General features: G+C 36.4%; 1 protein-coding gene across 7 annotated transcripts in view; it reads right to left on the bottom strand.

The window, feature by feature from the left end:
- ASPH (aspartate beta-hydroxylase) overlaps positions 1-20,212 on the bottom strand; it is a 252,441-nt gene that overhangs the window by 196,269 nt on the left and 35,960 nt on the right. For all 7 annotated transcript variants that reach the window (XM_029223168.1, XM_029223169.1, XM_029223167.1 and 4 more), the window contains exon 3: positions 17,361-17,429. In XM_029223168.1, the coding sequence (XP_029079001.1) occupies positions 17,361-17,429 (69 nt within the window). The remainder of the gene's footprint in view (positions 1-17,360; positions 17,430-20,212) is intronic.

Raw genomic sequence — 20,212 nt, 5'->3', positions numbered from 1 at the left:
GTGTCACCTCAATTTCAATAAAATTCAGCTGAAACCTTTATTTACTGAAGAAAATGGAAGGAAAGAAAAAAAAGAAAGTAAGCCAATTCCCAGTTCTCAAGAGCTCTTGAAATATTTTTAATATTTTAGGACAGGAGTTTCAATTCAATTCTTGAGTTGTTATTCAAAGGGAAACTCAATGATAGAACTAAAATATTTCCAGGTGCTTTATTAGATAGCAACAGATAATGCTTATATGCTTATGCTGATTAGGGTTCGTCTAAATTTTTTTCACTAATTTCTTAGAATTTAGCATTTATGTACTTTATGCCCCACAGCCATTGACTGTCCTTAGGTAAAAATTATTAGAATGCCCTCAGTAAAGGTCATTATAATTTGCTGCCCTTCTCTACAAGGGAGAAAAAAAAAAAAGTCATCTGTACAGAAATTAACACTTAAAATTTAAAAACTCAATCTATTTATCTTAGCAAGACCTAACATCAGGATATATTTTTTAAAGATTGTAATTTTATGTGGTCGGTGGATATAATTTTGCTTCTCGTTCTGTCCAGTTCTCAGAGTCTCCCTCTTCTTCTCCCAGAAACTCTTTCCTGCAGGAAGCATTTCATGTGGTTTGAGAGGGAACCCCTCAACCCACACCCAAAGCTTTGTGCACAGGAGCCAGCCTGTCCCCCGACTACAGGAAAGGTCACAGATGCTTCCAGGCCTGACCAGGACAGCCAGAATCTCCCAGGACTTTTCTCCCAGGGCCAGCCCAGGAAACTGCATCTTTGTACAAGGATGGCTAAACTACAAAAATGTGTCTGGGGCCCCCGGAGGGCCACCCCCCTCATCCAGTGGTAGCACCTCCATTTAGAACAAAGTCAAGTAGAAATCAGCAGGGTTAAGATCTGAGAAGAGAGCTAGGAAGAAACAGCTGATAACAGGTCTGTGCTTGGGATCTACGCACCTCAAGCCAGTGCCCCTGTACTTGCCACCAAATGAGCCATAAGATTCACTGTGGTTTACTGTGCTCCCATAATCAAACGATAAAAACAATAAAATCCGGACTGATCAACACAGGAAGCCCCAAGTTAACCCATGTGACAATTTCTTTGGGACTCAGTTTTTAAACAACAGAATGACAGGATTGGATTAGAGAGATTAGACTAGATATTCTCTAGGCCTGCCCCCTTGCTGTATAATTTTATTATGTCTGTTGGAATTTTTGTCAACTAAATGTACAGGTGCTTGATTTTAAGCAGTAAAAGGTGTCAGCATATTAAAAAAACACAATACTTTTAGAAAATTTGCACTTAACACTTACTCATTTCTGATTTGAAATATCTTTAATTAGGCCAAAATCTCTGTTTTTAAAGGCTCTTCGAAGAAAAAGGTGAAGAATTATTTTAAAAATAAAATCAGAATTTTGTGGCAGTGCTTACGATTCAGTTACAACAAATCAGGTTATTCTTCTCAAATTCAGTAACTGAATTTCACCAGCAGTCACGGTTACAGAAATAAGACTTCATGTAGAACAGCACAGACCATTTGTAGAAATATATTTCTTATAGAAATTTCATTTTATTAAATGTTTTCTGAACTCAATTTTGATCTCAAATTTGCAACTCCTTAGAAACGGTAAACAAGTACGATACAATCAAATATGAAAAATATATGCCATTCCACCAATATAACTGAAAAATTGTGATATAAAATGAAAGCATATCCTAATTTGAAATAATTAAAGCCTTTCTATAACTATTCCGAGTCTGTAAAGATGTCATAAATAAGCATTCTAAAATTGTTCTTCTACATAAAATTCTCTTTTATCCAGGACTGTTTCTAGAATTCTCAGAACACAGTGAACACTAAGTACTGGGCAAGAGGAGAAGGTGGGGGAGGGATGGGTGGAGCGGGAGAGGCAGGGTGAGGAGTGAGGCAGCACAGGGGGGGTGAAGAAGGAGGTAAAGCAGATGGTAAAAGACCAGGAGGAGAGATGAAAAGGAGTTGAATGGCGAAGAGCCTGAGGAAGGAGCAGCCCCCTGAGAGGGGGGCGGGGGGAGGAGGATGGTGCTGTCTGGGCCTGGGGACGGAGAGTCGCAGGCAACTTCACAAGAGCCCGAGGAGATGCCCTGGGAAGAGCTGGGGGGAAGGAAAAGGGGATGGAGAAAGGAAGTGGACAAGGAAAAGGGTAGTTGAAGAAGAATGGGAAGCAGGAAAGCAGGAAGGCGAAGGAGGGAAGAAAGACAACAGCTAACAGAGAAGAAGGTAACCTCCTACCTACCTGAGTATTTATCATTCCTGAAACTTACAAATCACTCTGCATATAAATACTATTTAAAATTTTCATATTCTTGCTGAACTCCAGTGAAAATATTCTGTATTAATAAATCATTACAATTCATATTACACATATACATTTACCTGATACACGATCCATAAGTTAATAAAAACAGACGTTATTACATCACATTTTTATTACATATTGTTTTAAAGCTTCATCTTTTAAATTTCGAAGCATGAGACGGGTACCTCAATTTCAAAGAATTTACTTGGCTAAGCACCAATAAATATAGTCAATGGCTAAATGACACATCTTCCCCAACCAGAACAATACCAAGTTTTCTATGCCCTTCAGCAGCAAATCAAGATGAAGAATGTTACCATTTCCTGGGACGCTGCTGCAGCTTCAGTTCTTTCTCTTCTCGTTGCTCCCCTTTGCTACGTGTGCCTGTTTGGCAGAACTTCTCCCTGCTTTTCTATCATCTTTGTCTTTGGGTGCCACTTTACCAGAAGAATCCTTGATATTCGTTGATTTTTTCCTATTTTCCTTGGCTTTAGTACCTTTACCTAGTCCCGCTTTCTCCTTGTCTTTGTCCTTTTTAACCCTAGGAGACTCTTCCCTGGAGACAACTGAATCCGCAATTTTCTTCTCCTTCCGGTCATCCTCCTTTTCTTTCTTGCCCCTTTTCCTCTCTTCACGCTTACTTTCCCTCCTTGACTCAAGCTTCTCTTTTTCCTTCTTGAGCTCTTCTTTAGTGAGTTCTTTAACTTTCCGGTTTTCCAATTAAAGGGAAAAATGTTTATTGAAAGTCATCTCTTAATTCATAGACAGCAACTTAGTGCAAAAGTATTGTCTTTTTTTCTATCTCCCCACACACATGAAATGATCATTCAAAAAGTGACTTTCATCCACTAGTTTTAAATTGGCTAAAAACAGCTGCAAACCTCTATGAAGTATCAGCTATAAAAGAAATGCTAGAAACTTGCCATCATTTTTCCAGCTGGCAATATAGCATGATTTGCCTCAAAACAAGGTTAACACGCAATATTAATAAAATGAGTCCAGCCATAAAGGTAGCACTTTACACAGAGTGTTAACAACTCACATATCACAGCTATGACAACATAATTAAAGGAACACTGACAACGTAGGAACAAATTTTCCATAGCTTGCAAGTATTTGTACAAAGGTAATTTAAAAGTCTTTAGCTCTAACAAAAAAAGTATGTCCTTAAAATATCTGGGCTTGCATTCCTTGGAAACAAATATAACGCACAAATGAAAAGTTAAATACCATTTAATTTTCTTAGTTTAGAAAAATACAATTTCCATATGAGTACAAAATTTTAAGTCTGTTATCTACAGTGTCTAAGATGACAAGGAGAACTTCTTGTCTGCTTCTGTTCAACATTATGAAATCAGTATTCCTTTAAGTATATTTCCCGTTATTTTACGTAGAGCCACTCCAAGCCAACATCTATGCTGTCCATGCTCACAGAAGAGAGAACAATTAAATGGAATATACAGGTGATTCCAAATCTCACGTGAGGTGCTGCTTTCAACCTGCTTTAAATAAAGTTGAACAGTGCTGCTAGCAAAAGCTTTGAATTTCACCTCCTTGATTCCTCATTAAGAAATCATACGAGAAGCAAGGTGTTTACTGTATAATGTAGCATTTAAGCAGAAACAAAAAAGAGAAAGATTTCTTTAATAAAACGTGGAAGATGTTTCTGCCCATCAGAATCATGTAAAACTCACAGAGTACAAAATGTTATTCGATTCTTCCTGACAATTTTATTAAAACCTTGTAAAAATACAGAATAGAATTCATAAATCATCAACCATCCTCAAAGTCCTCATTCTTCTTCAACGCCATTCAGAGTAACATAGATAAGTAAACTGCAAGAGCAGAATGCTGGTGCAATGCTGGCACGTGTTACTTTGCACACAGTTTTTAAAGTATTAAATCTTGGGCTTCCCTGGTGGCGCAGTGGTTGAGAGTCCGCCTGCCCCTGCAGGGGATGCGGGTTCGTGCCCCGGACCGGGAAGATCCCACATGCCGCGAAACAGCTAGGCCCGTGAGCCATGGCCACTGAGCCTGCGCATCCGGAGCCTGTGCTCCGCAACGGGAGAGGCCACAACAGTTGAGAGGCCCGCATACCGCAAAAAAAAAAAAATTAAATCTTTAATGTTGAATTTGCCTCTCTAGATCAAGGAGTCAAATTATACTTTATTGGCCATTTATTTCATAATTACTTACATAAGAATAAAATGGTAAAAATTCTGGTTTTCTTCCCGGGAATTAGTCAGGCGGGATATCAAAGTTAAAACATTAAAATTTCCTAATCTTAAAGTTAAAATACAAATCACAAAACCCTGTAAATCACATAGTAAAAGTCTCACCTGTTAATGTTTCACCAAAATCAAACTACATACAATGTGCCAAGCACTTGAACACAAAAGAGTATTACAAGTTTATAAAGAAAAGCATGCACTTTCCCCATGCCCCTCTCCCTAAAGTACAGAAATCTTTACAGTGGACAAGAAAAACCAAAGGAATATAAAATAAGGCTGCAATAATAAGCTGTTAGCCTATACAGAATGGTTGACAGGTGTAATAATTTTTAATGAGTCAAAATATCAAACACAGCAAATTCTATACCGGCATAATGAAATCTAAGTTTTCATTTTACTGAAAACTACAAGTTTGGTCCCACTAGCTTTTATTGTGCTCTAAGACAGCATCATCAGAGCTTTTGGAAAAAGGAAATCAATCATTGATGAACTCATCTTTATTTCCGACAGTACCTAAAAAATTTAGACTAAAGAAAAGTTTTAGAAGGTAGATAGGATGTATATACTGTAAATTTAATGTGTAGTTTAAAGACTGTTGCGAGGTTTTGATAATCTGAAAAAGGAAATTACTTAAAATTATAGGCCCGAGGCAGAAAACTCTTTAATGAAACCTTGATAAAACTACTTACAACCAAAGGTGCACCCAAAACCAAAAAGCAATAATGTTTAGCATTAGTAGCTGCATCTACAAAACATTATCTGTAAACTGTCATGCATTTTCAAGCATTAAACTTGATTCACTCAAGGCTAATTTGAAAAATAGAAAATACCTTTAGCCTTGGTTTTTCTCTTGGCTACCCCACCAGGTCCTTCTGTTGGTGTTTACAAGATGAAAATATGTTACAAACAGAAAATATTAAGGTAATTAAAAAATAAGTATCTATAAAATAGTTTAAATTGATGCAACTATTAAACAAATTTACTTAAATTCACCCTTAAAAAAATACACTCCTGCAACATACAAATATCTATCATTCATACGTCATTTTAGAACCTTACTTTCACTACCTATAACCGAAAAATGCATTTTAAAAACATCATTGATTTAATCAACTTCACAACCTGCCTTAGGTCTGAAAGAATTGTTGGCTTTAGAAATGTCTAATTACCACAGGAAATGGCATTTCCCTCTCAGTGGTACCTGGATGTCAGTGGACTTCTGCTTGGACACAGATGGTCAATTACAAGCACCAGGGGTGAAAGGACCTGGGGACCTTATTTCCCTACTCAATCATCACTGCCACTCAAAAAAAGGATAGCATATTTTGATAGAATTTTACTCTTTACTGTTTGAATAATCATGGCTTTTCTCCCATAGTTTCAAACTTTCTTTATAAAAAATTACATAAATAAGAATTATACCATTATGGAGGTATATACTAACATTTTTACTCTTCATCTAAAAACTCTGCAAAGGCTTTCTATTTCTTCTCTAGGCAAATGAAAGTTCTGATGTGTTTATTTTTAACCTTCTAACAAACATCAGTACCACATAACCTCGCCGTACACTTTTTCCAGCCAGCCTGTACTTAGCATCCCAAACAACTGATGTTCCCAATTCTATCTCCTGGTCACATAAATGTTATTTTACACTCACGTATCAGCAAACTTTCCAAAGTGGCGTTCCAGGTTGCCAATCCATTTCCTGGGGACACCAGGGTAGGAGGCAGGGTGATTTCTGCTCATCCCCTGTGGAGGCAGCACCATGCACAACCTGTCACCCTACAACTAAGGTCTGAAGTGTCCCAAGAAAGCCCCTAAGCCCTTTCACACATACTCCTGCTGGAAACTGTGGAACCCCCTCGGTATGTTTCTCAAAACCATAATCACACTCCCACTGCCAGTATGAGATTTTTTTATTCCTGTTCTGTTGTTTGAATCACCCTCCACTCTTAAATCTCCTCCCCTCTCTCTGCTCATGGCAAGTTGTTTCCATCAAATGAGACAGTTCATTTGAGAATGGCGATTTATTTTGGTTGAGATATCATCATTGTCATTCTGGAAAAAAAGTGTTAGCGTATCTTACCAATGACTACATTAAAAACACAAATGTGAATTAACTGTTCCATGTGGCTGTCTGTATCTATCCAGTTACTTGACATGCATACATAACCAAAACCAGTGTGTGTGTCTAACAACTATTTTTCACAGACAAAGCCCAGTTCTTTCTTAAACTCTAGCAAAAACAGCATACCACCTTGTAATACTGAACGCTATCTTGGACCACTCCCCAAGAAAGTTTATTTAGGTAAAATGTCAAACTTATTCTTGCAATGACAACTTTTAAATACATGGGTATTATCCAATGTGCAAAAGAAATTAGCATAACGCATTAAAATACACTTTTAATGGTGCTAATGTCCCCTCCTGATGGGTGTTATCCAATGTGCAAGAGAAATTAGCGTAACGCATTAAAATACACTTTTAATGGTGCTAATGTCCCCTCCTGATTCCTGCATGTTCTTGACTGGGGAGGCCTGGATTTTCCCTTAAAAGGCAGAATGGTGGGAATCAGACTATCCCCCTACCCCTCCACTATTATGATATAGTCAAAAGAGCTATATTGATGAAAAGGCTACAGTTAACATAAATAAGCCAACATATTAGATCAACATCAGATTAGCTGATCAGAAACATGAAAATATAATAAGTACTTGATTTAAAACTTTTCCAGTTTGGGTATAAATCCCTAAAGTGATACAAATTAACAATGTGCCATTGTACTATATAAAATGCCAAAGTATCAACCTAAGCTGCCTTCTCTGAACTTAAAGAATATATTCAATCATTTTTCAATATTTTTGACATGACAAAGACTGAACTAATAATTTAAACAACAATCATCATATTCGGTCTCTGAAGGAAAGAGTATAAACATGAAAGAAAGCGCAGCACTTGGAAAACAGAAGGTAATACAGGAGCCTGTAAGGAACAAAAGAAGAGGGGAGTCAAGAAAACGCAGGGAATGAATGAATGAATGAATGAATGAATAGAAAATGCAGGATTCTAAAAGTCAAAGTAGCGGTTGTAGAAAGGACGGAATGAACAAAGGGTTAGGGTGAGGACACTACTGAATTCTGTTTGTTAGTAAATGTCCCATATACAGTTTTACAAGGAGTATAAGAGGCAGTCACGTTACAATGAGAAAACAGGTAGAAAGAAGGGTGAGCAAAACCCCAGGGTTGCTCATCACGGCCTCTCTTCCCTCCTTAGAAGAAAACTGATCATCTGTGGGGTTTCCCAAGATTCTCAGTGGGCAGAAAAGGAATAAGAGTTTGAAGAATTTGATCTGCATTCCTATGTTTTGAGGACTAGGAAACAAAGGCATGTCTAAGGGTAGAGAAACTGAGTCAGCGGGAGAGAAGGGAGGAGGCCAGAAGCAGGAGGTGCAGACACAGGGCAAAGGTCAGCTGCTAAAAAAATGACCAATGAGAGAGGAAAGAACGATTCAAAACACTGCTCAGAGTAAAGAAATGCTGTGCAGAGCAGAGAAATGATAATGGAACCCAAGCCATTAGGATGTGGCTACGGTCAAAGAGAATGGCAAAAAAAAAAAAAAAGTAATCACCATATTGTTTACTTCTTTTTTGCCCTGTGTGTTTATTCTAATGGTTGTAAGGTGATTACTGTTAATAGCTAAGTTGACTATTTGGTAATCCTTATACAGAAATTTGGAAAAAGCAGGTCTTATATACCTCCCTTACAGCCTGAGGGTGTTGCCTAAAGGTAATTGACATTATTTTGGCAACTGCCTCAGGGCCACTATCCCACACACATTTTCAAAGTGAAATGTTCTGTGTGTAATTAAAACGCTGCATCAGGGTTGGACCTGCGGTTCCACCGCAATTTTAGAAGACTGGCTCCATTACAGAAACCCAAGTACTATAGCTGCTGCAGGCTTTCAGGAAGTCGGTCACAGAATTGGTCAGCTGAGTATCATGTCATACTTAGGTCATCCCCGGCACTCCCACCATCCCTGGTGAGACCAATGAGTCGCTCTGAGCCTCAGTTTCGAAGCTGCCTCCTGCCTTGTACGAAGCATCATAATTTATTTCAACATTGACTAAAGATGAGGCCCTGAACGCCTAAGAGAAGATTCTGCGAGCTACGCAGGCTTGCTCTAGAACATAAGTCTAGTCTTGGCAAAACGCAAGCCAAGACGCTACACCATTTTCCTTTTTATTTTTAAATAGATGGCATAACAATATTAACACAGACGTTTTTGAAAAAAGGAAGCTACAAACCTTCCAACCCTCTGGGATGAGGGAAGATCAGAACATCAGAGGACTGAAAGACTAAAAGTTTAAGAAGGGATTACATCCAGAGACTGAGAGCTTGAATAAAGATAAAATTCAGACACAACTACGAATGAGATAGCAGAAAGATCACGCGAAGACCTCAGCTAGCATAGGTCAGTTCATCGTCTGAACTTCAAAGTGTCATTTCTCTTGGAAAACAAAATACATCCAATAATTTTTTTCACTTATTTAAGCTGTTTAAAAAAATAATCAGCGTTTTATTATGCAATGGGTAACTCCTGACGTTCTCACTCACCAGGACTAACCCCAGCAAATATTTAATAAATACCCTATGTTGGGCTCAGCTTTGAAGAGGGATTCAAACGCAGCCTAACCTGACTCCCAACTCCAGACAGTTCACAACTTAGTTAATATCTACTCCTGTGTATTACGGAGTTATGGCAACAAATAGTAGGCAGAGAATTCAGCACAGTGTTGCATCTATCGATTTGTGATAATAAAGTCTGCATCACTGGATTTTATAAAAGTGCTCCAAATATGCATGGTGATCAAAGAAATTTCCACAGCTCAAAACACAGAAAACGTTTTACTTGTTTTATAGACCAGAATCTGATTTCGAAAGGGTTGCTGAGTATCAAGCCCCCAAAGGTATAACTGCCAGGTGTTCAAATTCATAACTGTCTATGCTTCTATCTGCCTTTACTAATACTCCGAAGTTATAAACATCAGGCCAAAAGAGGAAATATTTTGCCCCGTCTAGCTAACTGTAAATGAAAACAAACCAGAATTCAAGCAGAGAAAACAGTTTTTCTTACACGCCTGGATACAGCTCTATAAGACAGGGAGGTAATTTCTAGAATAAAGAATCAAGTACAAGGTGAAAAAGCAGGATATCACCCAGCACATTAAGTCCAAGGCATCTGCATGACGCAGTGAGCCGGCAGCTGGGCCTCAGGGATTTAATAAGATCAGCACCCAGAAGACACCTCTCCAACTGACTTACACGTCACCCCTCACATCCCAGGGGGAAAAAGAGCTGAAAGAAACTAAAGTGCAGAAAACAAGTCCCCTGAGTGCCACTTCCTTGTTTTGGTACCAAATTCCAGAGAACCCGGTGCCTTTTCAGTTGGACAAACAGCACTCTCCTCTGAGGAAGGGCAGCTCGGAGGAGACAAGGGCATCTGAACTCAGAGCACATTCCTCAACGCGCCTTTGGTTGTTCCAAAGTGGAAATGCAGAGTAAATACAGTACAATGTAAAATTCACCATAAATAAACATTCAAACGTACAGATTACATTTTTGCCTTTTTAACTAAGTTCCTAAGCTTTAAAGACACACGCTAGGAAAATATTTCTATGATGGAACAGAAAATTACACAATAAAGCCTTAGAAGATTAAGAATTGTAACGTACATAATAAACAAAATGTAAGCAAAGCAACTTTGTTCAGCTTCAAAGTACTCTATACCAGTTTTGCAAATAACTTTATTTTCTCACCAAAGCAAGCCTTAGGCACAAGTTGAAGGCAGTCACAGAAGTCAGGGGTTCACCAGCTACCTGGATTTTACCTTCATCAGAGGCTTTTCAAAAGGGCTGATCAGAAGGGATACCAAAGAAATGGCAAATTATAATCTCACATCCTTATTTTTCACTTACAAGAATACAGCATAATTAATTTCTGTACATAAAATGTGCATTAGTAGCATGACAAAAAAGCAGAGCCTGATGAGAAATTAATGATTCCAAACATTTTTAACACACAAATTTAATTATTTACTTCTTTATCATAAACTGATCAAAGCATCTTCTAGGGTTAGTAACAATGAAGCATGAAGAAACAAGACTGCCTTAAAAAACAAATCTCAGACATTTGTCTAAGAGAATTTCTCTGAGTGGGACCTCAGACTGCTTTTGAATTTAAACCTAATGAACTCTGATATGTCACAGTACTCAAATTCAAAGTGCAAGACAGGATAAATACAGGCAAAGACTGCATAAGCTTTCAGAAAGAACATTATTAAATCATACTCATTTGTTCCAAAATATTAACATTCCAAAATCAGAAGCTTTGGACTGTCAGAAACATTAACAGTCTCTGAATAATCAGGAAAAGACAAACTAGGGTTATAATAGTTATTTAAGCGTTAGGAGATCACTGTCCAATGTACAACACATGTATCTATTTCCAAAAGTAGCTACTGAATAATGCTTTTTTAAACTAAGATTAGCACATTGGACAGTTTTCCCGACACATGTAATTGCTGAGTCAAGGGGGAAGTTGATGTGCTTCCAGGGTTCTGATTCGAGACTTTTACTTTCAGGCTCTCATTTTGATAAGCCTGTAAGAGCGAGCTCTAAAAAAGAAACTAAATTTGTCATATTCCCTTCTGAAAAAATGGGTGAATAATCTACTTTCTGAAAGCAACTTGATTAAATGGGAAAAAATAAGAATAAATATTTGAAAAGTAGAAATTATCATAGTTAAATAAAATGTTAAAAAATGCAAATATTTTCCAATTTTAAGCTCTATAAAGAACCAAAGCTAGGCTAAGTTTCACAGAGGCTCAAAGAGATGTAAAAATATGAAACACCACTCCCAAAAAGGGTAAAAGAAATCAAAGGTCTTGGATCTTATCACTCTTAAGCTATAAGAGCTCTGTTTGAGCTGGGAAATGAATGAAATCTCATTTTAAGAAATGCATGTTACATATGTCTAATACAATTGTTTTTGCTATCACTGAAGCAAACTCATTTTAAATGAATTGATTCAAAGGTGTTTTTAAGGTTTTCTAATGGCAAAAATTGATTCTCCTAAAAAGAATTACCACTTTAATAAATTTAATTTACAAACATAGAAACCATATTATACCTAAGCCAAAGTTGATGGTCAATTAATAAGGTAATACAGGAAAAAATGGAAAAAGACCGTTATTTAGGATGAATAATTTTAATATGTACAACATTATTTAAGATAACATATTGACATTTTCCTTCCTGTGTAATATGCCTCCTTTAAAAAAAATACAAATTACTTTCTCTGGATGTCTATTTGGAAATGAAATTTAAAAGAAATTTTGCTTTCACAGACAGAAAGATTCAGACACACTACTATCTGAATACAGTAACTGAACTACCCTAAGGCAAAAATATGAGGTTATTTTCAAATTATTTTAAAAGCACCATTAATACAGAATTTTACACTGAAATTTGTATTAACCTGTCTGACAAATCAACCTAAACAAATTACAATTAAAGAAAAAAATCAGCCTTTTAAAGGACCACCATTTTACACATCAGTCATGTTAAAGATCAACAGAGAAGCACTGAATTTATGTATCATGCTAGAAATATTTTTATAATTAATTCCACTATAATCATCTTAATGAATAGCGTGTTAGAAGGACAAGCAGCAAGGGTTAATCACAAAACAATGTGCTATTAAGTTTCTGAATTTAGTTCAGCGAGTACATGAGTTGAAACAAAACGATACAGAAACCAATTATACTACCAAGAACATCATTCTCAATGCACTTTGTGGACCAGTAGGAGAATGAGGGGGTACCGCTTTCCTCAAGTGGGAAAGCCAAGCAAGGGACTAGCTAGGCGCTGTACTGGGGAAAAGATGACACAGTTGCCTTGTATTGTCCGATCGCAGCTGCCCCACTGCATGTTAAGCCCTGGATGAGCAAAGGAAAGAAAGAAAAAGGAGATTTTGCTTCGGGGGTTCACAAGCCAGTGACTTCAGTCCCTGCATCAAAGTTACTGGTTATGTAAATCCAAGATGACGCAAGTCTTTCCCTGAACCCCTTCATTCTGTGACGTACCATCAACGCCATCTGTGGTCTCGCTTTCTTCTTCTTCTTCTTCTAGCATTTCAAAAGGAGTCATTATATCATAGAGAAATGAGAGGAAACCATAAAACCAATCTGAACTTTCCTCTGCTAAAATATTAAGGACTTCCTCAAGAGAATCAATATTTTCATTACTGCCATCTTTGGTCAGGCCTACATAAGAATAAAGGAAGAGAGAAAGAGAAAATAAGGAGAGCAGTTAGGTGGAAAAAAGAAGTTGAGGAAGAGTGATCTCAAAAAGGATGTGCATCATGGTCAAGGAAGTTTACAGAAAAGGTATTTTGGAAAATAAAGAAATCGGTTAAGATGCACACCTTACAATCAACTCTCAATCATATGGACTAAAGGAAAAGCAATTGGACCAATCCTCACCCTTCCTACCAGCCCCTAACCGGGTTTGCTTTTCTTTCATCAGAGAATTGAGAGCCAAAAAAAACCACAAAATGGTATCAGCCAAAACAGACTGACCAACTTCACCGGGAAAAGTGAGTGAAAGTCATATGAGGATAAAAAGACACTTCCGACAAGCCCCACATTTGCCCATGTAGCACCCAGATATTATCGAGAGTTGATTATACAAACACTTACATATATCAATAAATATTCACGGAAAACAGAAATGTTCATCTCCTCAAACTTTTCCCTTTAGGAGCTGCAGTTAGTTTAGGAAACTCTGGAATTGATACGACTAGCAGGGTAACTGTTCAGCCTCCACAGATGGGCATCAACGTGCTCAAATTATACCAGATAAACAACTTAAATTTTAAAACTAGAAAATGTTAGCTTTATAATGCTCTGGTTACTGACTTTTGGTCCTGTCATTCTGACCAATAATAAGAGTCAGCTATTAATAACAATTCGTTCAGCCTACCAATATGAGATGTGATCAAGGCCAGTCACCTGCAACAGGAACATTCCAGAGTTCTCTCCCTATCAGCTCACGGAATTAGCTTCTACTGCAAAGATCCCAGACCCCCATATGGAAAGAAAGCAGTGTATATATCGTTTTTATCATTTGTTTTTGTCCTGTGAAGAACTGGCTTTGGGTAAGACTGGTCTCTAGGGTCCAGTAGGTATCAAAGTCCACCAGTAGAACTGTCAAGTTCTATACAGTAAGTTCCATAATTTTGAGGAGAAAAAAAAAAAAAAGACAGGCTGTGAGAAATATGCACATCTACGATTTTAGAGCTTTTCGGATTATAACCACCTAACCTGGTATTTCTGGCTTTGACAACACAGAATTTGTCCACACAGCATAACTACCAGCAATCAAGATTGGCAGGTAAGGGATAATAATAAGACAACTAGTTTAATGTTAAAGATGATAGTGAATTTTCCCCACATTAGTCCATAGAAGAACTACATTGCACCATTCTTCATGCGTTGGGGGGGAAAAACCCACAAACTTCAGTCGGTATTTAAATTATTTTTTGACCAACCCAGCATGTTTCTTCACTGAACTGAAGAGCTGACAAGTGCTGTGAACAGAGATCTGTATTCCCACCCAAGCCCCTGTGGGAATAACACTATTTCTTCTCCTTGTCCAAAAACTCTACAGCTGTATATTTAGAATAAACATTTTTCTTTTTCTCCATTTTCCAATACAAGTACTTCCAAGTACTGAATATAAAATACAAAACTTTACCACCCTTCAGCGTGACAGGATGAAGTATGCAACGAATATGCAAAAGTATTTGAGCAAAACTGATTACCCAACTATGCAACATTTTTGTGGTTCTTAAGACAAAAGTACTAGTCCAAAGAGAAAAAGAAAATATGTTCTGGGTTTATAATTCCTTATCCTCTAAGAGAAGGCCTGAACCAAAGAGCAACATGTGCCTGCCTTTGGGCAAGATCCAGCCCTCCCTTCCCTTCCCTGCTCACTCAGGCATCTGTCAAGGCCACATATGCCTGTCAAGGCTCCAGGGACTGCCTTCCCTTTTGTTCTCTGGCCATAGCTGGTGCCAGCTAGGTGGAAAAGGATAACTATGTAATCCACAGGTGGTGTTGCTCTAAGAGAATGCTACTCAGAATTTAGTCCTCTTTCCTATGGATTTATTTGGGAAACAAGTTTTCAAAGAATACATTATGAGACAATGTAGCTTTCAATCATCCAAGCCAAAATCAGAGACATTTTAGTTTAGATAATTGGGCCACAAAAGTAGGAAGGAATGTAAACAACACCAAAGTATACTGTAAGGGCCATGGCCAGAAATAATAAAATTAATGATGGCTACTGATCTTGATTTACTCCCATATTTCATTCTCTTTATAGTTCATAAGAAAAGCAAACTTTGAAATGTAAAAGAAATGTAAACATGAACGTGTACATTTCCTCAAATTGATCAAATTTAGATATATGCAAATTTAAGACTCCAGAAAGAAATACTAAGGAGAGAAATCCAAACCTATGGAAGTTCAGCATAACTATTACCACACCTGCCATGCCAAGCTCTCACCCAATCTCTGACTTTCTACTTTCATCCCTCCCCAGGAATTCCCTCTGCCTTAATCCAAGGCCCTTAACCTTGAACTGCTTCTCCAATGAGAACGTACCCCAGAGATCTGGCTCCTTTTAGGGTACACACTCACTGAATCTGCTCCCCCGTAATCTCTCCCTGAACATACAGAGCCCAGCAAGGCCAGAATTTCACCTGGTTCTTGCAACCATCCACCAGTAATAGAGGCACAACTAGGCTGCAATAACCTTACAAAGTAGAAAAGAACCTTAGTCATAAAATTCAATTCCCATCAAGGTTGTATTTCATGCAGAGAATTCAAACACTACAGAATAAGGTTAGAGGACAAACAGCTTACATTAGTTTCTTTCATCTTTACCAAAGCCACAAGCCAACTGCGAATTTGTACATAAACACGGTAAAATAGTTTATCTTAGCCTTTGTGCATTTAATAGTCAAATGACCAAATGAACACTCAGATTCACCAACTGAGTTCTGTCTCCAAGTATATGATTCTTGCAAAAGGAACAAGTTACCATTTGCCCATACCACATATGTGGCTACCCACAAATGGCAATGTTCTAAATTACAATTAATTAAACTCTTAATGGTTGCTTAAAAATATTAAGGGGAATAAATTTTTGAAATCTAAAATACTAAAAATCAAGTTATTAATGTAAGTTTGCAATAGAAATCAATGTGTGCTGTAGAAGAAATAACATGTTTTAATTTTTAATAGTTGACATTTCCTGACAGACCAAGATAGCTGATTTTAAGCACCTGCCCCCTTAAAAAAATCAACAAAATACAGTAGATAAGTAATATTATTTCTAAAAATGAGGCAACAGCTCACATGAAGTTAATTTTTTAAATAAAAAGCTTTGCTATTCAGAATCTGTCATTTAAAGAAAAGTAACAAAATGAAGTAATAAACCATTTATAGGCAAGCAAATTAGCATCATTCTGAAATAAGGTCTATATAATCTTCTTTCTTACGCATGCCTAGGATTATAGTCTTCTGAGAATTTACCATATTTATAGAAACCCAAATTTAGATATATAATGACAAAATTGTATAGAAAATTCTATTACGGTTAAGACAGGAAAAGAAATTTCATGGGTATAGGAAGCTTTCACTGTTAAGTAGCAAATATAGTTCTCATTGAGCAGTAACAAGAAAACAATGTCAAAATTAGATGTTTTATTACACTTCAATACAGATGTATCTCCCATTTTTTTCATATCCATAAAATATACACAAAATTGTGTGTCTAGGAAGAATCTGTGCCATTATTCTATTAAGCTTAGTATGTAAACCTTGTCATATTTGTTATTTTTCTAAAGACTTTAGTATAAAATGTTTTAATGCATATTACGCTACATACTAAAACAAAGGAAAGGATGCTGTTTAACAAGCAGAAATAATATCTCACCAGGCCAGATTATATAAAATTTGCATATTAAAATTAGCACCATCCTTTCTAGTATGAGAGTATTTTAAAATTAAATGAAAGAATATCACATCTTTATCTATTATAAAAAAAATCTCAATGATAAAGACGGGTAATTCTGGTGATAAAAGAGAAGGGTCCAAGACTTAAAAAAAATCAAGAAACCTGGCCAAAGACTACTAGTGTATATTTTAATGTTACCTTTCAAATAGTCATAGGACATTATAAGATGTTTACTACCACTATTTTATTTCAGAATGAATTTATGTAAGCCTTCAGAAATTTGCATTTTCAAATGGACATTGAATTACGTCAAATGATGCTAAAGAATGGTCACCATTACCATATGTGAAAGCAGAATAGGACATTATCTACATGTTCAAATGTTATGTTCAGAATATAAAGTGCTTTAAATCTAAAAACACATATGAAATTATATTACTTATAATATCTGTGCAGGAGCTATATACTTATTCATTTTTAACAGTAAGTTGAAATGTGAGAGTTTATAGAAAAATAATTAAGCCATTCAACATCCCAACAAGAATGAAATAAATGATTTAAGTGGGAAAATATCTTTCATAAAATGGAAATGACTGACACAAACATTACTAAAGCTAAAATATTGGGTTGGCCAAAAGGTTCATTTGGCCAACCCGATATTATTTTGCTTCCAACATTTTAGCACCACAAATTAAAAAAAACAAAATGTGTACTTGCCTAATAAAACTTTGGCATCATCTACATCAAAATCTCCATCACCATCAGCATCATAGATTCCCAGTTTTCCTACAAGAGGGGAAGGAAAGACGGATATGGGAACAAAAGGAAAAACAAATTTAATAAGGTGTTACTATTTCTTACAATCCTGCATATCGGCCATTAATGCAACCAATCAATGCAACTCTTTGCTCCTTTCATCCTTAAAAGCCGTGCTAATGATAATCTCACTTTAAAATGAAGGCAGTTCACTTAGAGATTGAGGAAATATTCACCTAACAAATCTAAGAAATATAACTCAGATAATATTTTCTTTAAGGGCTTAACAATACCCTGAGATTTAATCATTTCAGAGTAGTTTTTTTTAACTTTACTGCTAAAAATACTTGAGGTAAAATTTTCAACATATATAAGGAATAATACAGATCCATTTCTAACAGTTACATGAAATTTAATGTTTCTAAAGTACAGAAGTTCCTCACACCATTAATATTCAAAACAAAAGAACACCCACTGAGCCTCAAATAAAGACCATATATAATTAACATCGAGTATAAGTACTAAAAATAAGAGGATGATTAATTTTACGTTTCATAATAATGATTTATGACAGAAGCATCATGAATCAACCTTTAAAAACAGACTTCTGGAAATAAAGTATGTAAAACTCGCTTTTTGAAACTACAAAGGAAAACTTACACTTATCCTACTTAAAAATGTAATTAGCACTGGCCACCTACTACTACGAAAAAAAATAAGGCTTAGAACAGACAAGCTGAGAAGACAATACTAGCAGACTTCCTCCTTCAAGAATAGTAAATGTGTATTTTAACTTTATCATCTCAGAGCACTGTTCAGTATTTCAAATATAAGTCAAATACATTCAGTTCCCTAAAAACATCCTAAAATCAACACAGTTTATAATTCATCATTGGACAATGGCTGTGAAGAGACATTAATTTAACATTTTAAACAACAATATTTTAAACAGCAATATTTAAACCACATTTACAAATATAGCACCAGTACTAAAACACCAGTTGGCAGCACTGCCACCATTTTTGTTTGTTTGTTTGTTTAAGCAATGCTTTTATTTTATTTTTACTTATTTTTTTTGAATTTTAGAATTTTATTTATTTTTTTATACAGCAGGTTCTTATTAGTTATCTATTTTATACATGTTAGTATATATATGTCAATTCCAATCTCCCAGTTCATCCCACCACCACCACCCCCCACCACTTTCCCTCCTTACTGTCACCATTTTTTAATAAAAAATAAGTTAACTCCAATAAAGATGTTAAAAAAAAAACAAAGTTAAAACATTGCACAACAGCAGAAGAGCTTTGGGAGTAGAGTTGCTATGACCAACCTAGACCCTCCCAGAGCCCTTGTTCCACTTATTGTTAACCTGCTATGCAGAAGTCTGATTGAGGAAAGCACATACACGTTGAAAGTGACAATAACAATAATAATGTAGACATAAGGAAGTTATCATTTCTATAGCTAAGAAAATATAAGTGAAAAGCGCTGGTCTGCAGTTGAGGCTACGTATAGCACAGAGTTCAAATAACAATAAAAAGACAGAAAATACTATACTTTCTCACAAATTTAAGAGGGAAAATTGGTCCTACCACTTACATTCTCTGATGCAGGTGATAACTAAAATAGCAGCCCAGGGATGAGGTTTTAGAGACTAACACAAGTAGACTTAAAAGGCATCTCCAATAGCCTACCTTGAAGTACCTCTGATAAGTTATAACGGAAGTCCTTTGCTTTGGCTGCATGCATACAAAAACACGAAAATTGTTACTTGAGCTTAAATGTACACATCTTCTAAATCTCTTCTTTTGTCTAATAGACTTTGCTTCGCAACATCATCAACATAAGTTAACAAAAGCACAGATCTACTCAGAAGTTCATCTCCAAACTAAAATTCTTCCTCTATCACTCTTACCAATCTACTCGGAGACACTTTCCTCGAAGTACAATAATAAAAATAAGAAGCTTTAACAAAAGGCAGATTACATGTGTGTTTTGTTATTCTTTGCCTTTCCCCCCAGAAAGGTGGCTGGCTATAAACTAATAAGTAAAGCACAAGTGCAGAACGGTCTATGGAAGGGAGGGGATTTTCTCTGTGACACTATACATACAGAGAAAAGTGTGCATTTTTTTCAGTGAAAAGGTCCACATCTTTCACTGGATTATTAGAAAGGAAGGCCATTTACTCACAAAAGCCAAAAAGTGGAAATAACCCCTACGTCCATCAATGATGAATGGATGAGCAAAATGTGGTGAATCCATACGATGGAACATAATTCATCCATAAAATGGAGTAAATACCAAACCTTGAAAACATTACACTAAGTGCAAAACAACAGACACAAAGGGCCACGTACTGTATGATTCCATTTATATAAAATGTCCAGAATAGGCAAATACACCGAGCGTATTAGTGCTTGCCAGGAGACAAGAAGGAGAGGGGGATGGAAATATTCTGAAATTAATAATGATGACAGCACAAAATTATATGTTAAAAAACAGTGAACTGTACATTTTTACATATTTACAATACTGAATTTTATCTCAATTACAAAAAGAGACTTGGTCAGGTGAAACGAAAAAAAGAGTATGACTCCAAAAATTGTGAAGAATCATTAACGTAAAAAAACGTGAAAAACTGCAGTGATTATGGGGAGAGAAAAGGAAATGGAGAGGAAAGGAAGACAACTATCAGAAATAACACAGCAACTTCCTCAGAACATCCTACAGGCCACACCTACACATGCACACGCACACACACACACACACTCACATCCACACACAACAGTTCCAACAAGGACACAGAGGCG

This window comes from Monodon monoceros, unplaced genomic scaffold, assembly GCF_005190385.1.
Source record: "Monodon monoceros isolate NGI ecotype Baffin Bay Population unplaced genomic scaffold, NGI_Narwhal_1 Super_Scaffold_14, whole genome shotgun sequence".
Classification (NCBI taxonomy): Eukaryota; Metazoa; Chordata; class Mammalia; order Artiodactyla; family Monodontidae; genus Monodon; species Monodon monoceros.
The sequence above is the reverse complement of the archived record's forward strand: the minus strand, read 5'-3'. Positions and strand labels throughout refer to the sequence as shown.